The sequence below is a fragment of the Leguminivora glycinivorella genome, chromosome 5 (assembly GCF_023078275.1).
Source record: "Leguminivora glycinivorella isolate SPB_JAAS2020 chromosome 5, LegGlyc_1.1, whole genome shotgun sequence".
NCBI lineage: Eukaryota > Metazoa > Arthropoda > Insecta > Lepidoptera > Tortricidae > Leguminivora > Leguminivora glycinivorella.
The window spans coordinates 8,392,412-8,410,353 of NC_062975.1; the positions used below are offsets into that span (position 1 = coordinate 8,392,412).

At 41.1% G+C, this 17,942-nt stretch overlaps 3 protein-coding genes and 1 non-coding gene across 4 annotated transcripts in view; all 4 read left to right on the forward strand.

The window, feature by feature from the left end:
- Window positions 1-2,678, forward strand: part of LOC125226471 — a 20,399-nt gene extending 17,721 nt beyond the window's left edge. The window contains exons 3-4 of the mRNA XM_048130456.1: window positions 1,070-1,356; window positions 2,470-2,678. Coding sequence (XP_047986413.1) covers window positions 1,070-1,297 — 228 coding nt within the window. The 3' untranslated portion in view covers window positions 1,298-1,356; window positions 2,470-2,678. The remainder of the gene's footprint in view (window positions 1-1,069; window positions 1,357-2,469) is intronic.
- LOC125226472 (dedicator of cytokinesis protein 3-like) lies at window positions 2,080-12,072 on the forward strand. Its single transcript, XM_048130457.1, has 12 exons — window positions 2,080-2,118; window positions 2,470-2,639; window positions 2,936-3,056; window positions 4,922-5,021; window positions 5,761-5,996; window positions 7,108-7,267; window positions 8,031-8,154; window positions 8,514-8,665; window positions 9,844-10,012; window positions 10,603-10,737; window positions 11,009-11,255; window positions 11,937-12,072. Exons 1-12 carry the CDS (start codon window positions 2,080-2,082, stop codon window positions 11,976-11,978), a joined length of 1,695 nt encoding a protein of 564 aa, XP_047986414.1. The 3' UTR covers window positions 11,979-12,072.
- Window positions 9,230-9,391, forward strand: LOC125226749. The gene has a single exon (XR_007177124.1). It is a non-coding gene; the product is annotated as a U1 spliceosomal RNA (small nuclear RNA).
- LOC125226473 (dedicator of cytokinesis protein 4-like) overlaps window positions 12,023-17,942 on the forward strand; it is a 20,984-nt gene continuing 15,064 nt past the window's right edge. The window contains exons 1-6 of the mRNA XM_048130458.1: window positions 12,023-12,121; window positions 12,847-12,982; window positions 13,414-13,661; window positions 13,755-14,099; window positions 15,086-15,247; window positions 16,060-16,188. Of these exons, the coding sequence (XP_047986415.1) occupies window positions 12,023-12,121; window positions 12,847-12,982; window positions 13,414-13,661; window positions 13,755-14,099; window positions 15,086-15,247; window positions 16,060-16,188 (1,119 nt within the window). The remainder of the gene's footprint in view (window positions 12,122-12,846; window positions 12,983-13,413; window positions 13,662-13,754; window positions 14,100-15,085; window positions 15,248-16,059; window positions 16,189-17,942) is intronic.

A 17,942-nucleotide genomic window follows, 5' to 3' on the forward strand; every position in this document is an offset into this window, starting at 1 on the left:
TAAGACATGTCATTGTCTCGGCAAGTCGCTTGTGAATTCATTGGTACATGCACAACGGATGCGCACATACAGGCAAGGATAAATCCTTTTGTGCTCGAACTTACATATCTACGTACCTAGTACTTGTGACAGTTGTGACTATTATATGTCTAGTTATTATTTCTTTGTAGGTACATCGGATCATTTACTACATACCTACTTACCTACCCATTCGCATGCACTTAGGTACAAATTTATACATGGCCCTAAAATATTACTCAGGCAGGCAATTATGGTCGCGCGATAAGTGAAAAAATAGCAGGCCGTCCCTATCGCACTATTTGTAAGTGCGATAGGGACGGTCTCATATTTTATCGTCTATCGCGCGACCATATTACTCAGGTCTAATGTGGTCTCTATTTACATAGGGCATTTCGGTCGTAATTACAAACATATTAGCGAAACAGGGACGCAACAAGTTTCTAATGGGTTGGCAACGCGCATGTGACACTTCTTGATTTGCAGGCGTCCAGTTACGGTGACCGCTTTCCATCAGACGGACCATATGCTTGTTTGCCACTGACTTAGTTTAAAAGAAAAAAAAATACCTAATTATAATAAAATTCAACTTTTTTCTAAACAGCCAAGAGGCCTATATCGAGAGGATTTACCTTCAAAATTTCATTTGTCTTTGCAAATTTTGACGTAGGTGCTAAAATGTTAAAAATCTTTTTTTTTTTTTATTTATAACAAAAGAAACCTTAAGTGGTAGTACACAAATATTTTCGCCAAACTGTGGACAGTTAGTTTCTTGGCGAATAATGCGCTCTAAAATAACAAAAACAAGTGTGTGATGAGTATACCCCCATCTACTTACATATTAAACTAAACTACAACTACGAACCAAATAAATAACAACACCCTCAGCTGACCATCAGTGGATCCTATGCCTTTGCAATAAGGTCCACTAACGGGCCGCTAGGTAGTGCTGGAGATGATACAAGATGCTTATTCGTTATATCTATATAATTGTATCAAGCAGTAATTTTTTACTATTTTTTTAAATTTTATAATCGGTTACTGTTTACAGTGGCGTGGGACCCTCCGCCGCGCCGGCGGATCAGGCAGCAGCTTCAACTCCGGAACCCTCACAAACACGAGTCTCACCAACGGCATCACCACCGTCCAAAGTCACCACCTCATGTGCAGTATGAGGGACTTTGGCATACAGCAGGCGGGGACGAGGCAGAGTTGTTGCTATGGTTACATGACGCGAGAAGAGGACAGCCTCTGTCTGAGAGGTTCAGAGTTCGAATAGCGAGAGATGGATTTTCGAACTATGTGGACAGGCTGCATGCGAATAGCACCTTATTTGCTGTAAGTATTTTAGATACCTACCTTACCGTACTGTACCTTATTATAGACTAGAGCGATCTCATGTTAGGTTGAAAAACTTCGGTCACACGGCCCGTGGGGACGAGGCAGAGCTGTTACTATGGTTACATGATGCAATGAGGGATGCAGAAGTTCAGAGTTCGGATAGCGAGGGATGGATTTTTGAACTAATTGGACAGGCTGTAAAATGGTTTTCGCTTATCACAGTCTAGAGTCATCTCATGTTAGCATGAGAGACATTGATAACTGATGGCGACAATCTTCGTGGACAGCTTTCATGAATATCTATAGTTTTCCGCATTAAAAATAGTTCTAAACTGAACATCTGAAAAAAAAACACTAATTTAATAAATGATTGCATTTCTGAATTGAATTGTAGGTACAGTGTCATGCAAATTTTATTTGTGGTTAAGGCAAATCTCTTTTGCATTACGAGCAGCCATTGACGTGAAATGGGAATAACATCTTAGTGGAAGCTCAGTTATTGAGGAAAAGTAAATAAATTAATTGTTGCAAATGGTATCCAATGTTTGTTATAAAATATTTGTTATACAAATATGTACAGTCAACCAATTGGAACCCTAGGCCACTGTAGAACTATGGCATAGTGACGTTTATATTAGGGGTTCCAAATGGTTGACTGGTAAAGGCTATTAGTACGAGTAGCCACATGTGCCTAAATTATTATTCCTAAAGAATATGAATATGAATGCTTTAGATTCAGTTATGCAGCAAAAAACATGGGTATCAATTAAGTATCCTTATCTCAAGTTAAAGTATTTTTTCAACAAGCATATTTCTTTAATCGATCCGTCTGTATATTTAGGTGTTTAAGTATATGTAAGCAAAATCCTCCCTCAAAAGGCTCCTTAAGCCACTAGAGGGTAATGAAAACATTACACAGTCATATAAGTAGGTTAAAGATAGGCAGCTCAGTGAGAAATCCTATTGGTTTTGTACAATATTTGGTTGGTTAACCGACAAATTTTGTGACTATCCGAAAATGTACAAATTATTTGTTTACGTTATTTCAAGTAACTAAAAGTAAAGAGTATAAACACAGAGTAAATACACTGCAACATCTTAAATCCCCAGGACCTGTCAACGACGGATCTCTCCCGCGAACTATGGCTGGTGGCGTGGGTAGTCCGCGTCGGGCGCTGGGCAGGCGCTGGTGGAAGCGGCAGCGGCACTGGCGAGCGGCGCGGCCCCGTGGCTAGGCGCCCGCTTGGCGCTGGCGTGTTACCTCTGACCGAGTTCCTGAGGCAACCGGTGCAGGGATCGACGGAGAAAGAATACACTTTCAAGGTGAGATTTTTGCATAGGTAGAGAGGAAGTAGCTATAGTCGCGTTGGACGTTATGTAAAATGGTAGCGGCACCGGCGAGCGGCGCGGCCCCGTGGCTAGGCGCCCGCTTGGCGCTGGCGTGTTACCGCTGACCGAGTTCCTGAGGCAACCGGTGCAGGGATCGACGGAGAAAGAATACACTTTCAAGGTGAGATTTTCGCATAGGTAGAGAGGAAGTAGCTATAGTCGCGTTGGACGTTATGTAAAATGGTAGCGGCACCGGCGAGCGGCGCGGCCCCGTGGCTAGGCGCCCGCTTGGCGCTGGCGTGTTACCGCTGACCGAGTTCCTGAGGCAACCGGTGCAGGGATCGACGGAGAAAGAATACACTTTCAAGGTGAGATTTATTGTAGGTAGTGAGGTAGTAGTAGTAGCTATAGTCGCGTGGGTAGTCCGCGTCTGTGTTTCTACACACTGGTGGCTGGTCCTACACACTGGTCGCTGTGTGGTAGCGTACCGGCAAGCGGCGCGGCCCTGTGGACGTCGTTGGCATAAGCAGTAAGATGGGTGCTTGTGAGTTGTGACTTGTGAGGTTAGCAGGGGCAAACATACTCCTTGTGAGTTAACGCTCAGTACTGGCGTGTCACCGCTGACAGAGTTCCTGAAGCAATTGCAAGGTTCGACTGAAACGGCCCAGCCACGACATTGGTCTAAGCGCGACAGCGGTGAGTTGCGACTGAAAAGTCCCATCGCTGTGTCTCGCTCCAATGTATGGCTGCCGCTCACCGCTGTCGCGCTTAGACCAATGTCGTGGCTGAGCCGTAAGGTTACACTTTCAAGGTGCGCTCGCTATTCGCACATGTAATGAGAGTGAAGCGCGGATCGTAAGTATATTCACTATCATCAACTATAGGAAGCTATTACCTACAGGTTCTATTTACCCACACTAATATTATAAATGGGAAAGTGTGTGTGTCTGTTTGTTTGTCCGTCTTTCACGGCAAAACGGAGCGACGAATTGATGTGATTTTTTTATGTGGAGATAGTTGAAGGTATGGAGAGTGACATAGGCTACTTTTTGTCTCTTTCTGACTCCCCACTAAAAAGGGGGGTGGAATTTTGTATGGAGCATTCCGTATTTTCAAATTTAACTCAAGCGAAGCCGCGGGCAATGGCTAGTATTCCATACACGTAACTTCCATTTAGTCAACCCTATTGTAAAAGAAAAAGGTCTACCAATAATCACTTACCTACACATTTCATCACCATCGTCACACAATTCACACATGCTTCACAAATGAGCAGTGACGAAATCTATTATCGACCTGTATGAATATGACCGCACTGACTGTCAAAGATAATAAAGAACATCTTGCGCCGATTTTATTAGGGTCAATCAACGCTGCCTCGTGGTATGTTGCTATGGTTACGTGACCTCGTGGTATTATAGTATAAAGTGCGTAGTTTTAATACGAAAACGCTTTAACGCTGCGTTTGCCGTATACAATTTTAAGTCGGATAAGCTAATGAGTTTTAATGACCATAGTTATTGTAACTGCGCTATAGACGGTCTGGCTCAGTCGGTGGTGACCCTGCCTGCTAAGCTGCGGTCCTGGCCTCGAATCCCGGTATTTATTTGTGTGATGAGCACAGATATTTGTTCCTGATTCATGGATGTTTTCTATGTATATAAGTATGTGTATTTATCTATATAAGTATTTATATATAAGAAGCTTTGCTTAGTTTTGGGCTAAGTTGATCTGTGTAAGGTGTCCCCAATAGACAAATGTGAGCGCATTGTCAGTTTTCGTACATTTCGTTAATCGCAACACATTTTCAACGCTACGTTTGTCTCATGAAAGAAACACGCGCTTTACAACATTACTTTACATGCATACTTTCTCGCACTAGTGCGCAAAGCAGTATTTTATATGCCTATTTTGAATCGTCAAAGAGCAACAATAGCAACATATTATGTACTGTAAAAGGTCGTGCAATACACGTGCAAAGACGTAATTCGCAAATTTCTGTTTTTCCGCACTTGTATCGTAATGTACAGTCAACCAATTGAGCCCTAGGCCACTCTACAACCATGTCAAACTGACAAGCTGTAAGAGATTTCTTGTAATCTGATTTATACCGTCACTGTGACATAGTTCTAGAGTGGCCTAGGGTTCCTATTAGTTGACTGTAGTTTTCTCTCTGATTCTATGAAAAAAGTTTCTTTGAAAATTTGTCTCATGAATTCTTTATCGCTTTCAGGTATACCAAAGCGAAGAAAAAGACTTTCATCAATTACACGACATGCTCATTCGGAAGCAGACCAACAAATGTAATGTTTTACCGGGACAACCAAATTATGGTACGTATTTCATATATAACTCCGTATAGACAGATAAAGTATAAAAAAAAACGTAATATAAAAAGGTACGGTGGACTAAATGGCATTACACCTTTGGGGTACGCTCAGCTAGATGGCGCTAATATATATTTGACATTTTCACACATATCGAGCTAAGAATATGGACCAAATTGTTAAAACTGAGGTTCAAAAGTTTTAAGTCTGTGTCAAGATTGGCAGTCTATGCACTGTGATTACACATTTTACTTCGACAGTAACCCTCTATAATACTCGATCCTCTTTGCTAACACTCTGTGCTGTGAGTTGTGAGTTTTAGGGCCTATATTACGGTATGAGAACTCATGAACGAGTTTCAGTATATTGCGGTATTTGTGATAACTGATAGGTGTGCAAAAAGTATCTAACGTCAACAATCCGCAATGTAACTAAAATCGTATGCAAGTTCGCGCACCGTGTATAAAATACGCCCTAAAGCTCTACCTTAATTATTGGCCCCTTTGCTTAAAAAGATACTGATGTAATTAGTCAGAAGACATTTTATCTTGTAATGTAGGAAAACGCTTTATTTCGGAAGAACCACCAAATTCAAGTAAAAATTACTGAATAGGCGTGGTACTTTCAGTCCGGGGGTAACAGGTTCAAACCCGGACTGACACTTGAGCAATCATTCTGTTCTAAACACACAAAACAACACAGCAAGTTTGGATATTGTTGTAACTTAATTAACTTTAATTTCCAGGCATAGTAGTAGCAATACGACTACTAACCAACGCCGGTAGCATCAACGAAGCTGTCGCTTCAGGCGCGACGGTCACAGCGAAACGGGGCTTCCCTGACGTCATTATGCCCGGAGATGTCAGGAACGATCTTTACCTGACTTTAGAAAAGGCCGAATTTGAAAGAGGAGGGAAGAGTACAGCGAAAAATGTGCTCGCTACTGTCACAGTGCATGATAATACGGGACAGACTATCAGTGTAAGTAAAATATTATTTTATGCATTTTGGAGTGACAGTAATTGGCAAAAAGGGACTTCCCTGACGTCATCATGCCCGGAGATGTCCGGAACGATCTTTACCTGACTTTGGAAAAGGCTGAGTTTTAAACAGGATGAAAAAGTACAGCGAAAAATGTGCTCGCTACAGTCACAGTGCATGATAATACTGGACCATTAGTGTGAGTAGTCTTATTCATTATTATTCCGTTATAATGGAAGCAGTCAATCAGAGGTTTTAGTATCGTCAAAATACAGCAAGATTTCTTAGATGGTTACCAAAGACCTATATAACTCCATCTAGACGGATAAAGTCTAAGAAAAAAACGTACCTCAGTACCATATAGATAAAGCAGTGGTGACCTAGATGGCGTTACACCTTTGGGGTAGGCTCAGCTAGATGGCGCTAATATTAAAATTTGACATTTTAAAACATATCAAGCTCAGAATATGGGCCAAATTGTCAAAACTGAGGTTCAAAAGTTTTAAGCCTGTGTGGAGAGATGGCAGTCTATGCACTGTGATTACACATTTTGCTTTGACAGTAACGCTCTTAATACTCGATCCTCTTTGATGGTTACTAAAAAAAGACGCAATTTAAACCAAACATAAGATTAAACCAGTCCGTCAATAGATGGCGCTAGTAGTTGCTAATTTCTGAAGCAAGATCGGATACATTTGTTGTACTTCATAATTTGATTTTAAAATTTGACAAAGTAAATCTTTACAGCTTGTCTGAGCATGGAAATCACTTTCATTAATATATGTATATAGACATAAGTTTGATTTTATTTTCCATAACGAAATTTTGCTAAAAGACACTATGTTGCAACAAAATCAGTTTTTCCAAGCTCGTCAACAGATGGCGCTAGTAGTCCCAACATTTGATGCAAGTTTGTTCGTGGGCAGCTGCTGTTTGCCTCTTTGCGTAGTGTGTCTATTTTTTTTTAAGACATTGAGGTTTTAGGAAGACCCCAGGCTAACCAAGTCCGTTAACACATTAGTAGCCAAAATTGTAAGGGCGTGTTTCAAGTTGTTTATTATGTATAACTTTATTTTCCTTACTTTTTATATACTAGTTACTATTATTCTAGGATTGCGTATGGGGAGCAAGCGGTAGTGGAGCGACACTGTACGAGTCCCTCGTACTGTACCACAACAACAGTCCAGCGTGGGGCGAGCAACTTCGCCTCACAGTGCCGCTAGAAACCTTCACACTGGCGCACGTTCGAATCGAGTTTAGACATTGTTCAAGTAAGTGATTCTGGATGTCTGCTCTTTGACTGAAAATAGATGAAATATTGTGAAAGACAAAAACCAAAGTACACAATATCATGCCACAGTAGGCCTAGCACATGATTTTGTCGCCGCGATATAGAGTACATGTTTTTTTTTTTTCTAATTGTATTATAGACATAAAGATGGGTAGTATGTGCATATACATATATCTCGCGGCGACATACTCTCGCGCCAATCATGTGATAACCCTGCAGGAGGTGCAGGTGTTGTCATACGTTTTTCGTTAATATTTTAACTATGGCTAGATTAGGATGAGAAATAACAAGTTCTTTTAATAAGACTTTTTAAACTGGTTTATCCAAAATAAATATCGAAATATGTTTCACACACTTTCAGTACAAAACGAACGCTCTGATATTACTATACCGACGACACTGTACTTCTTATTTAGCTGTGTACATACACATACGTTTACTTCTGTCTTTGTCATATAACCAAACATTAACTCAACCCTAACAGCACCCTTTTCATAATATTATATTTTCTTCAGTACAGATGGTGCTTTTTTACGTACTAGTGCGAGAAGTGGTTCATTTCTTGTCAGGTGGTCACTTCGGAGGGCCTTCTGTACTGAAAAACGTCGTACGATAATTACACGTGCGAAATGAAATTCATAACTCGTGATAATCACTCCCTTCGGTCGTGTTTTAATTTATTAACACTCGTTTCGAACTTCTTTTATCGCCTCTGTATCCTAATGTACTATTTTAAATTGCAGCACGTGATAAGAATGAGCGAAAACTATTCGGGTTCTCTTTCGCACGTCTGATGGAGGCGAGCGGCGCGACGCTAAGAGATGGCGCTCATGAGCTCTACGTTTATAAATGCGATGATCCCAGCAAGTAATTTATTTTCATTTTTTTATTATAGGTCCAATTCTTATATGAGTAAATTCTCTTTCTCGTTTACTGACGAGTATTGTTTTTTTTTTTTTTTTAATTTACTCACATCTAGGTTTTATTGGATCCCTTTCAAATCAATATGTGTGAGAAAACGGGACGACACTACGATTCTGCCACTTTTTAATTTGTACTCTTTTGGTTAGACTGTAATTATAGCCGAATTTAGTACAAAAAAAATAAGTTCCAGGTCAAGAGTTTTAAAGACTACTAGCGCCATCTCGTGACACTGGAAGGATCCTTCTTCCTCCGCACCCTGTTTTTCCCCTTTAGATAAGATTTTTACTATAACACTGTTTCAGACTAGCAACAGCGAGCTACCTGTCGCTTCCGTCGTGTAGCACTGACGCAGCCCGCACACCGACCAACGGCGTCGTGGTGTCTTTCCAAAGAAGTTCCAAAGAAAACTGTACTATTAGCACGCTTCTCTGCTCAACTAAATTGACACAAAATGGTAAGTCATTAATTTGCTGTTATATTTTCTTTATTTTTCGTAATTTGTACCATCACAATACAATACATATAAGGAAGGATTTATTTATAGCTATAAAATATAAATTCCAGAAAATTATTTAGTGAATAAAAAAACGTTTAGTACATGCGCTTGTTTATTTTATTACAAGATTATAAATAAAATAATTTATAGCTTTTAGTTCCAGAATATAGAACAAACAGCTACAAAATAAATAAAAAAAAAGGATAAGACTACACCACTAAAAGTAGTTCTTGTCATAAAAGCTGTTTCCATATAAAGAGGTTCTTATCTATTGAGCACATTGTACAAAAAAATAATGCAATCAAATTATCATAAAAAGGAAAATAATAATTTCAAAACCCCAGTGACAATGCTATTTTGTTTATTATCATTTACGAGTCAGCACATTCTTGAATTTCCTAAGTCGCATTTAGTTCCAACATTCGACGGTAGATGTCGCTGTACTGCCCGCTTCAAATCCTACTTCGCGGTGTTAAGATTTTTCCTGCGTTAGTGACGTCCCTCGCCTAACGTAGTGAATTCATACTTACCTGGCATAGGGGATACCGTGATCAAAAAGGCGGTTCCCCCAGGGCGAGACCCTTCCATTGCACTGCGGTTGGGTTGACCCTTGCGATTATCCCTAATGTGGATAACTCGGATGCGTAATTTTTGGTAGTGGGGACTGCGTACGCGCTGTCCCCCCGTAATAATTTAAAAAGTTTAAATTTCTATCTATATTTTAGAGGGTGTTACTAACCTGTTGTGAATGTTGAAGGACATTACTATACTAGTTTTTTAGCAAAAAAATGCAAAATTTGAGCACCCTAAACTTTATAGTTTTTGTAAAAAAAAAAAACGAATTGGCCACTTACATTTCGTTACGTTAAATTAGATTTAGTTTTATTTGTCTGAAAGCTGAGTTAGTCGGGAGTGCTCTTAGCCATGCATGTTTTATGAAAATCAGTCTACTATGTCGCAGTCGGGGGTTTTTTCAAAATTTTAATTTTGTGTTTAGGTTATTATATAGTATTTTTTAAAGTGAAGTGAGTCTTACTTTTTAGTTTTGCTGGTATATGATTCAAGAAAGTTTGATTGAACTTTTTTGCAGTCGACGTCCATAAATTATTTACAGTCATGTTATTTAAATTTTGCAGAAGACCTACTGGCACTTTTACAATGGCGGGCGCGTCCAGAAAAAGTACAAGAAACGCTTCTTCGGGTACTTCGACTGGGCGATGGACTCAGTTGCGAAGAACTTATCAAATTCCTTCGAGACGTACTTGACGCGCTGTTTGCGCTCTTTTCCACCGAAGATGGGAACAGGTACGTGTGACAGAGAGCTCACTATTACGAAGGATGGGTTAAGAAACGCTGATGAGCGGAATATTGTAATAAAAATGTGAAAATAGAATGTGTTCACGAACGTAAAGTTTGTTTTATATCAACGCGAGTTTCGAATTACTTATTCGCACATGTATCGTGCGTTTTACAGTACATATGGCCATTTCAATTTTTGACATATAGTTGTGTAATGAACTCGTTACTTAACAAGTGCGGTAATATAGCGTCATATGTACTGTAAATGCTGTCGTGCACAGTAATAGTAATTTAGTATCTTGTCTATTGATTTCATCAAAACTTTACACCTAAATCTATGTCATGCAGAAAAAAAAACTTGTCTCTAATACGGTTGTCGTCGCTTTGGTCCACCATCCGACTACATTGCCGATATTAGATCAAAAACTTGGTGTGTCGTAGGCAACATTAGATAATTCCTCGAGTAAACTAAGAAATCCAGGAGTCCAGTCTAAATTAGCAATAAATGTATAATAAAGTATGTATAGATGAATTATATTTAGTCTGTGTTTAAAATTAGATACGTAAAAATATTTATTTTTCTTTTTTTTTTTCAGTACACCTCACTCAGGAACTGTGTTCTTGGTGCTAGTTTCGATCTGCAGTCTGTTGGACGAGAGCCGTTTCCAGCATTTCAAGCCTGTGCTGGATGTTTACATTGAAGAGCACTTCTCAGCTGCTTTAGTGTACAAGTAAGTGAATTATATTGTTTTTATACTATGTAGTATAATTGTATATGTATCCTTTCTCTAACAGTGTTCCATAATGATTAATTATGCTATTTATTTATTTACCCCCTTATTCATAAACGTTCCTTTCCGACGTATGGGTGTGATAGAAAGGGACAAACGAACTTTATCGGCTTGATAACTTTAGTGACCGTTAATGAATAAGGGGGAAAGTATCTAGTTTTGCATACTATCATGACAGTCTCAAGTACTTTACCGGTTCCTATTTCCACAGAGGCCTCCTATCCTCAGTACAGCACTGTGCCGAATGGGCGGCCGGCGCCGAAGGCCAGGAACCAATCAGGAAGTGTCTTCGCTCCCTTGGCGCGGTATTCCGACTTGCCGTGCGCTCCCGTCGACTGTTCGCGAGAGCTACCGGCGGACAGTATGAAGATAGCTTTAGAAGAGATGTGCGGGCGGCCTTACATGCGCTTAAGGCATTAGCTCAGCATCCACATAGAGATCATTTAGCGCCTGCACAGGTATTACACTAGACTAGATTGGTCGATATACTAGATATCTGATCGGAACCAATCGGGAAGTGTGTCCGCTATTTCGGCGCGGTGTTCCGACTGGCCGTGCGCTCCCGACGACTGTTCGCAAGAGCTGCCTGCGGCCAATATGAAGATAGCTTTAGACGGGATGTGCGGGCTGCCTTACATGCGCTTAAGGCGTTGTGCGCAGCATCCACATAGAGACCATCTAGCTCCTGCACAGGTATTACACTAGACTAGACTGGTTGATGATGTATTAGATATCTGATCGGAACCAATCGGGAAGTGTGTCCGCTCTCTCGGCGCGGTGTTCCAACTGGCCATGCGCTTCCGACGACTGTTCGCGAGGGCTACCGGTCAAGTATGCCGATAGCTTTAGGAGAGATGTTGGGGTGGCCTTACATGCGCTCAAGGCATTGACGCAGCATCCACATAGAGACCATTTAGCACCAAGTACATACTCATTAGATTTCTGTACAAATTATATAGGCAGCAACAGCAGTGGCAGGATAACAAGTCCACTCTTGATAACGTTTAGCTCGGGTTACGGGCGGACAGTACAGTAGGAAACAGATTTAGGAGTGATGTATGGGCAATTCTGTAGTAGTGAGCATATTTCCGGAATATGAAAGAAATTATACTATGTTTTACCTATACATATTTTTTTAGGTGGCCCTAATGACATCATGGGCAAGCGTAGCCAAGAAGTAGCTTCAGCTCTCGGGCCGGTAGAAGCGGCCCGCGTGACGGCATCCATGCTGGACGCACCCGCGGCCAACTCACCACCGGCGCTAGCCAAAGCTCGACTAGCTGCGGCCCAGGAGATACTCAAGGACCGCTTGGACAGGATCCTGGTAAGTTACTAATGTTACCTATACAGTAACTTGTAAAGGTGTTGTGAACATAAACCAGCGTATGGGCAAGTAGTAGCTTCAGCCCTCGGGCCGGTGGAAGCGGCCCGCGTCACTGCATCCATGCTGGACGCTACCGCATCTCAGACGCTCACCACCGGCGCTAGCCAAATCTCAACTAGTTAGTGTATCAAAAAGTAATAGCATCAGCCCTCGGACCAGTGGAAGCGGCCCGTGTGACAGCGTCAATGTTAAGCTAGCAGGCTAAATGCCCTTACCGGGATTCGAACCCGGGACCGCGGCGCAGCAGGCAGGGTCACTACCAACTGCGCCAGACCGGTCGTCATAATGCTACGACGATCCACACAAATATTCCCATTCATTACATGAAGTAAGTAACTAACCCATTTTATTATTCTCGAATAGGTATGTATGTGGCTGTCGTAGAAAAAGTATAGTATACAATCGTAACATTATGAAGGCTATAAAAGTCTCGTACCTTACTTAGGCCACTCGGCAAGCCTTCGTGGCCTAACCGCGGTACTCAACTTTTATAGCCTTCATAACGTTACCGTTATATAATATACTATTGCGATATAAAACTCATAGAAACAAATTTTGTACAAACAAGAACCCGGTATGATTCCTCTAGTTCCTATGTCGATATTTCTCTGTCAGAACTAGTTTCAAAGCCTTACCACGGCAGAACCCGATATTTTACCGTGCAGCTTATTCTGGACGTCGTCGAGGAGCGCAAGCTGTTGGTGGCATGCACTCGCTGCAGACACTATACACCGACGCTCGCCAAGGCTAGACTTGAAGCAGCTAAGGAGATACTCAAGGGACCGCTTGAACAAGATCCCGGTATGGTCTTAAAAAGTTGCTATTCTCTCTACATTTTGGCATGAGGTTTGGATAAAGAAATGAGCGTTGAAGGCTCGCATGACGCCATTGATGACAATGTACTCTTCGCATGACTTCCCGCTGTCACTCGCCAATGCTCCACTCTACCACAGTTGACCACATATTAATGAGTCCGCTGGGATGCGTCGGTTCTTGGGATAGGTCGAATGGCATGGCATGAAATGACTTAACGGGATTTGAATGAGTAAAATACCCATGTTATTCTTATTTATTTTGAGATTTATGTTTGTTACAAAAAGATACTATTTACTAGTTTGACATTTTTTACGAATTCTGAGGTAAGGACGTACAAAATCTGCCAAGTTTGGCTCCGAGTATTAGATTAGAATTAGAAAATTAGAAAAGTCATACCTGTACTCTTAATTTTTCAGAGGCCCGCAACATAGTGCTAACAACAGCATGCCACCACCTCCGCGTGCACCTGGCGCGGCGCGACGAACTGTCTCAATGCGCCGAAATGCTCGGCGAACTGGTCTCCCTGCTGTGGAAGAAGGAAGATCCGGACGAGGCGGTGGATCCGGACGAGTTAGATCCGGACGTGGATGTGCTGTGTCTGAACACGCTGGATGTGCTTGTGGAGACGGTGCTGCATTTGATTGGTGGAAACTCGCCAGTACTGGTTTGTATACCTTTCTTATTTCCTTCATTATTTTGCTACAATAGGCTCCAAACCTAAATGCTCGGCGAACTAGACTCACTACTATGGAATGAGGAAGATCCGGACGAGGCGGTGGATCCGGACGAGTTAGATCCGGACGTGGATGTGCTGTGTCTGAACACGCTGGATGTGCTTGTGGAGACGGTGTTGCATTTGATTGGTGGAAATTCGCCAGTACTGGTTTGTGTACTTTGCTCTTATCCATCAATATGTTGCTACGATAGTCTGCTAACTGAAATGCTCGGCGAACTGGTCTCCCTGCTGTGGAAGAAGGAAGATCCGGACGAGGCGGTGGATCCGGACGAGTTAGATCCGGACGTGGATGTGCTGTGTCTGAACACGCTGGATGTGCTTGTGGAGACGGTGCTGCATTTGATTGGTGGAAATTCGCCAGTACTGGTTTGTGTACTTTGCTCTTATCCATCAATATGTTGCTACGATAGTCTGCTAACCGAAATGCTCGGCGAACTGGTCTCCCTGCCGGACGAGGCGGTGGATCCGGACGAGTTAGATCCGGACGTGGATGTGCTGTGTCTGAACACGCTGGATGTGCTTGTGGAGACTGTGCTGCATTTGATTGGTGGAAATTCGCCAGTACTGGTTTGTATACTTTGCTCTTATCCATCACTATCTTGCTACGATATTCTGGTAGCCGAAATGCTCGGCGAACTAGTCTCACTACTATGGAAGAAGGAAGAGTCGGACGAGGCGGTGGATCCGGACGAACTGGATCCGGATGTGAATGTGCTATCTGAACACCCTGGATGTGTTTTTGGAAACTACTGCACTTAATTATATCCATACTTATTTTATGTTGCTTTTCGGTGAAGGCAAAACATCGCGAGGAAACCGGACTAATCCCAATAAGGCCTAATTACCCTTCTGGTTGGAAGGTCAGATGGCAGTCGCTTTTGTAATACTAGTGCCTACGCCAAATCTTGGGATTAGTTGTCAAAGCGGACCCCAGGCTCCCATGAGTCGTGGCAAATGCCTGGATATCGCAAGGAGGATGATGATGACTTATTTAATGCTATAAAATGTTAAAAATAAAATATAAATGTTATTAAATGGGAAAGTGTGTGTGTCTGTTTGTTTGTCCGTCTTTCACGGCAAAGCGGAGCGACGAATAGACGTCATTTTTTAAGCGGAGATAGTTGAAGGGATGGAGAGTGACATAGGCTACTTTTTGTCTCTTTCTAACCCCCACTTTCCTAAAATGTGTGTGGGGGGGGGGTTATATGGAGCATTCCGCATATAACGCGAGCGACGCCGGGGGCACAAAAGGTAGTGCTTGTATAAATAGTTATTCCCTTATTTATTTAAAGTAAAAGTTACCTTGTCCCACTGTTTCCAGCACCATTTACACATTATGCTTATTATTCCAGGGGTCAATGGTAGCCGGTCTACTCGGCTGTATGGAACTACTGAAGCCAGCCCACTACCAGAGACTGTGGAGCCATCTAGCGCCACACCCGCAGGACCGAAAGCCGCTCAAAGATTTCCTCATGCGTGCCTTTCTGGTGTTCCGACATCTTATTGAACAGGATGTAAGTCAACTTAACCCTTATATTTTTCCGTGTTGAAATTTTAGGCCAACTAGCGCCATCTATGATCATGTTTCAAAAATAAAGGTATTGGTAAACGACATGCGATCTCATTGTACACTATTATGAAAATTAATTAAATGAAATAATATCGTTTATTTCATATTTAATACATATCTACATTTTTTATATACATTTATCATTTAAAGTTTATACTCTTACAAACTTACCAGACATTATTATTGGACAATAACAAATTATTTATTTTAGGCCGCTAGCTGGAGTTTAATTGTTTAGAGTACTGTAATAAAGTTGTATCGTACTGTTTTTTACAAAAAACTTTTTTGTACTCATCTGAAATGAGAAATATCGAAATCACAGTCATATTGAAACCACGTTTTTGTCGATTCCATTCAAAAAATAGTTAATTGCTTTCAAGGCTTGCTAACGCCATCTGTTTTCAGTTGTTGAAACCATGTTTATTAAATTATTCTTAGTTTTTTCTACACTCAAATAGGCTAGTTTCCTATACTTAAGATAAAATATTGTATGCAGTGCACAAAATAAAGCACCACATAATTAGAAGAAAGTATTTCATAGTAATTCCATATTAGCAAATCGTTTTGACAGTTCTTAAAAAGAAGCTGATTTGACTAGTAGGAAACTAGCCTATTGTCTCGAAGACGAACCATACGCTCGTGTAAAATCTTCAAACAGCCATCACTAACTCCATCTATGGCCGCCCTATGGAACTAACTTTTAAGTATTGTGAAAAGGTATTTTGTCACAATTCACAATGTCGTATTGTCTTGTAGGTTTTCCCGGCCGACTGGATGGTGTTGCGAGTACAAAGCTGCAAAGTACTGCTATCCGCATTGCAAGATTTGGCTAAGCCTTTATTGGAGAGGTTCTTGGGTGACGAACCTCCTCAATTCGATTCTCAGGTAAGTCATAAAACTTTTATAGTATATTATATAACGGTAACGTTATGAAGGCTATAAAAGTTGAGTACCGCGGTTAGGCCACGAAGGCTTGCCGAGTGGCCTAAGTAAGGTACGAGACTTTTATAGCCTTCATAATGTTACGATTGTATACTATACTTTTTCTACGACAGCCACATACATACCTATTCGAGAATAATAAAATGGGTTAGTTACTTACTTGATGTAATGAATGGGAATATTTGTGTGGATCGTCGTAGCATTGAGTATTCTGTCCACAATGTTGATGGCGAGAACTTGTTGCACAATTCTTCAAAATATGCCAACAACGCCGTTTCAGAGAAAGTTGAAACATTTTTTTGCAATTTCCATGTCAAAACAATCATAACATTTTTGGTACGCTTTATCCGACTTTTCATGTAACAAATTGTCAGTCACTTTGAGCGCCCATAGCCTTGATTTCTTCGGAAGTGCATTTTTCACCAGAATCACTCATAATTACTTATGTTTTTGCACAATAACGTCGAATTAAAACAAACTACACACCACCGAAATAGTTCAAATAGTTTCGTGATAAGTTTACAAATGTCAAACATACCATAGACAAGAGAAATAGAAAATAAGCCGGTTTTCAATTACGAAAAATGTGGTTGCGTTCAAGAATATTTAAATGTCGAATGTAAAATTATTAGATAAACTTATGATTTTTACCTTTGTTTTGCAATATCTAATATGTAAAACGCATTTAAGTTTATTTTTTCATCTTGATTTAAATTATGAACCTAAATATTATATTATTTATTAAAAGTTACTTATTACTGTAAATGAAAACATACCTGATAAATGGAAGTTGTGCTTTTAAAAAAAAATTAACAGAACTCCTATATTCATATGATTACTGCTAGCAGTAATCCTATGAACCTATAGACAAATAGACTTTCTCATCATTACTCAAATGAACTTAATTTGGATACCGCTGACAATAATCTAATTGACAGATTTAAGTGCTGGAGTAGAAAAAATTAATAAGTTTGTCGTTAAGGGTCGAGTGGTCAAATTTCACAGAAAATAATTATTTATTGTGCCAATTTTGATATGAGTCTAGTAGCCTGTTATGACTGTGAAATTTGGCGTTTCACTAGGCAGCACTATGCCACAGTATAATAAAGAGTATTATCATACAGTATGGCCACTCCCGCTCCCCGCTGAAAGTGCCGCCCACCCCCTCTCAGTTACCTCACAGTTACCGCCTGTCAAAAACGCGAACAGTCGACCTGTCATATGTCACTCATACAAGCATAGTACGCGTTCACCTACACGAGCTTAGACTGTGTGCTAGGAACGCGCCTCTTTCATATATTTAATCGCCAGTGTCCGAGGTGTGACTATGCTTTCTAATGTTTTCAATGGCACTTTCAATTAGTGTAAGACCTGAGTGGACGCTCGGTCGGCGGGGCTTGCAGCGGGCGGGCTGGGGCCCGTTTCTCGAAAGGTACAAGCCTTGTATTACAAGTGCGCGAACTGTCAAATCGTATGGGTTGTCATGGAAACACACTTGTAATACCAGGCTTGTACCTTTCGAGAAACGGGCCCCTGGGGCCCATTTCTCGAAGCTACAAGTTACAATTTACAAGTGGTTGTCAATGTCTAATATGGCAAGTTGGAAAGAGATTTCCGCTTGTCACTTGTAACTTTCAGTTTTGAGAAATGGGCCCCTGGGGCCCGTTTCTCGAAAGGTACAAGCCTTGTATTACAAG

Coding starts and splice junctions, on each gene's coding strand:
- LOC125226472 (XM_048130457.1), top strand. CDS start 2,080: ATGAATGCTTTAGATTCAGTTATGCAGCAAAAAACATGG. Junction 5,997..7,107: donor ATACGGGACAGACTATCAGT/GTAAGTAAAATA, acceptor CTATTATTCTAG/GATTGCGTATGGGGAGCAAG. Junction 11,256..11,936: donor ATCATTTAGCGCCTGCACAG/GTATTACACTAG, acceptor ATATTTTTTTAG/GTGGCCCTAATGACATCATG.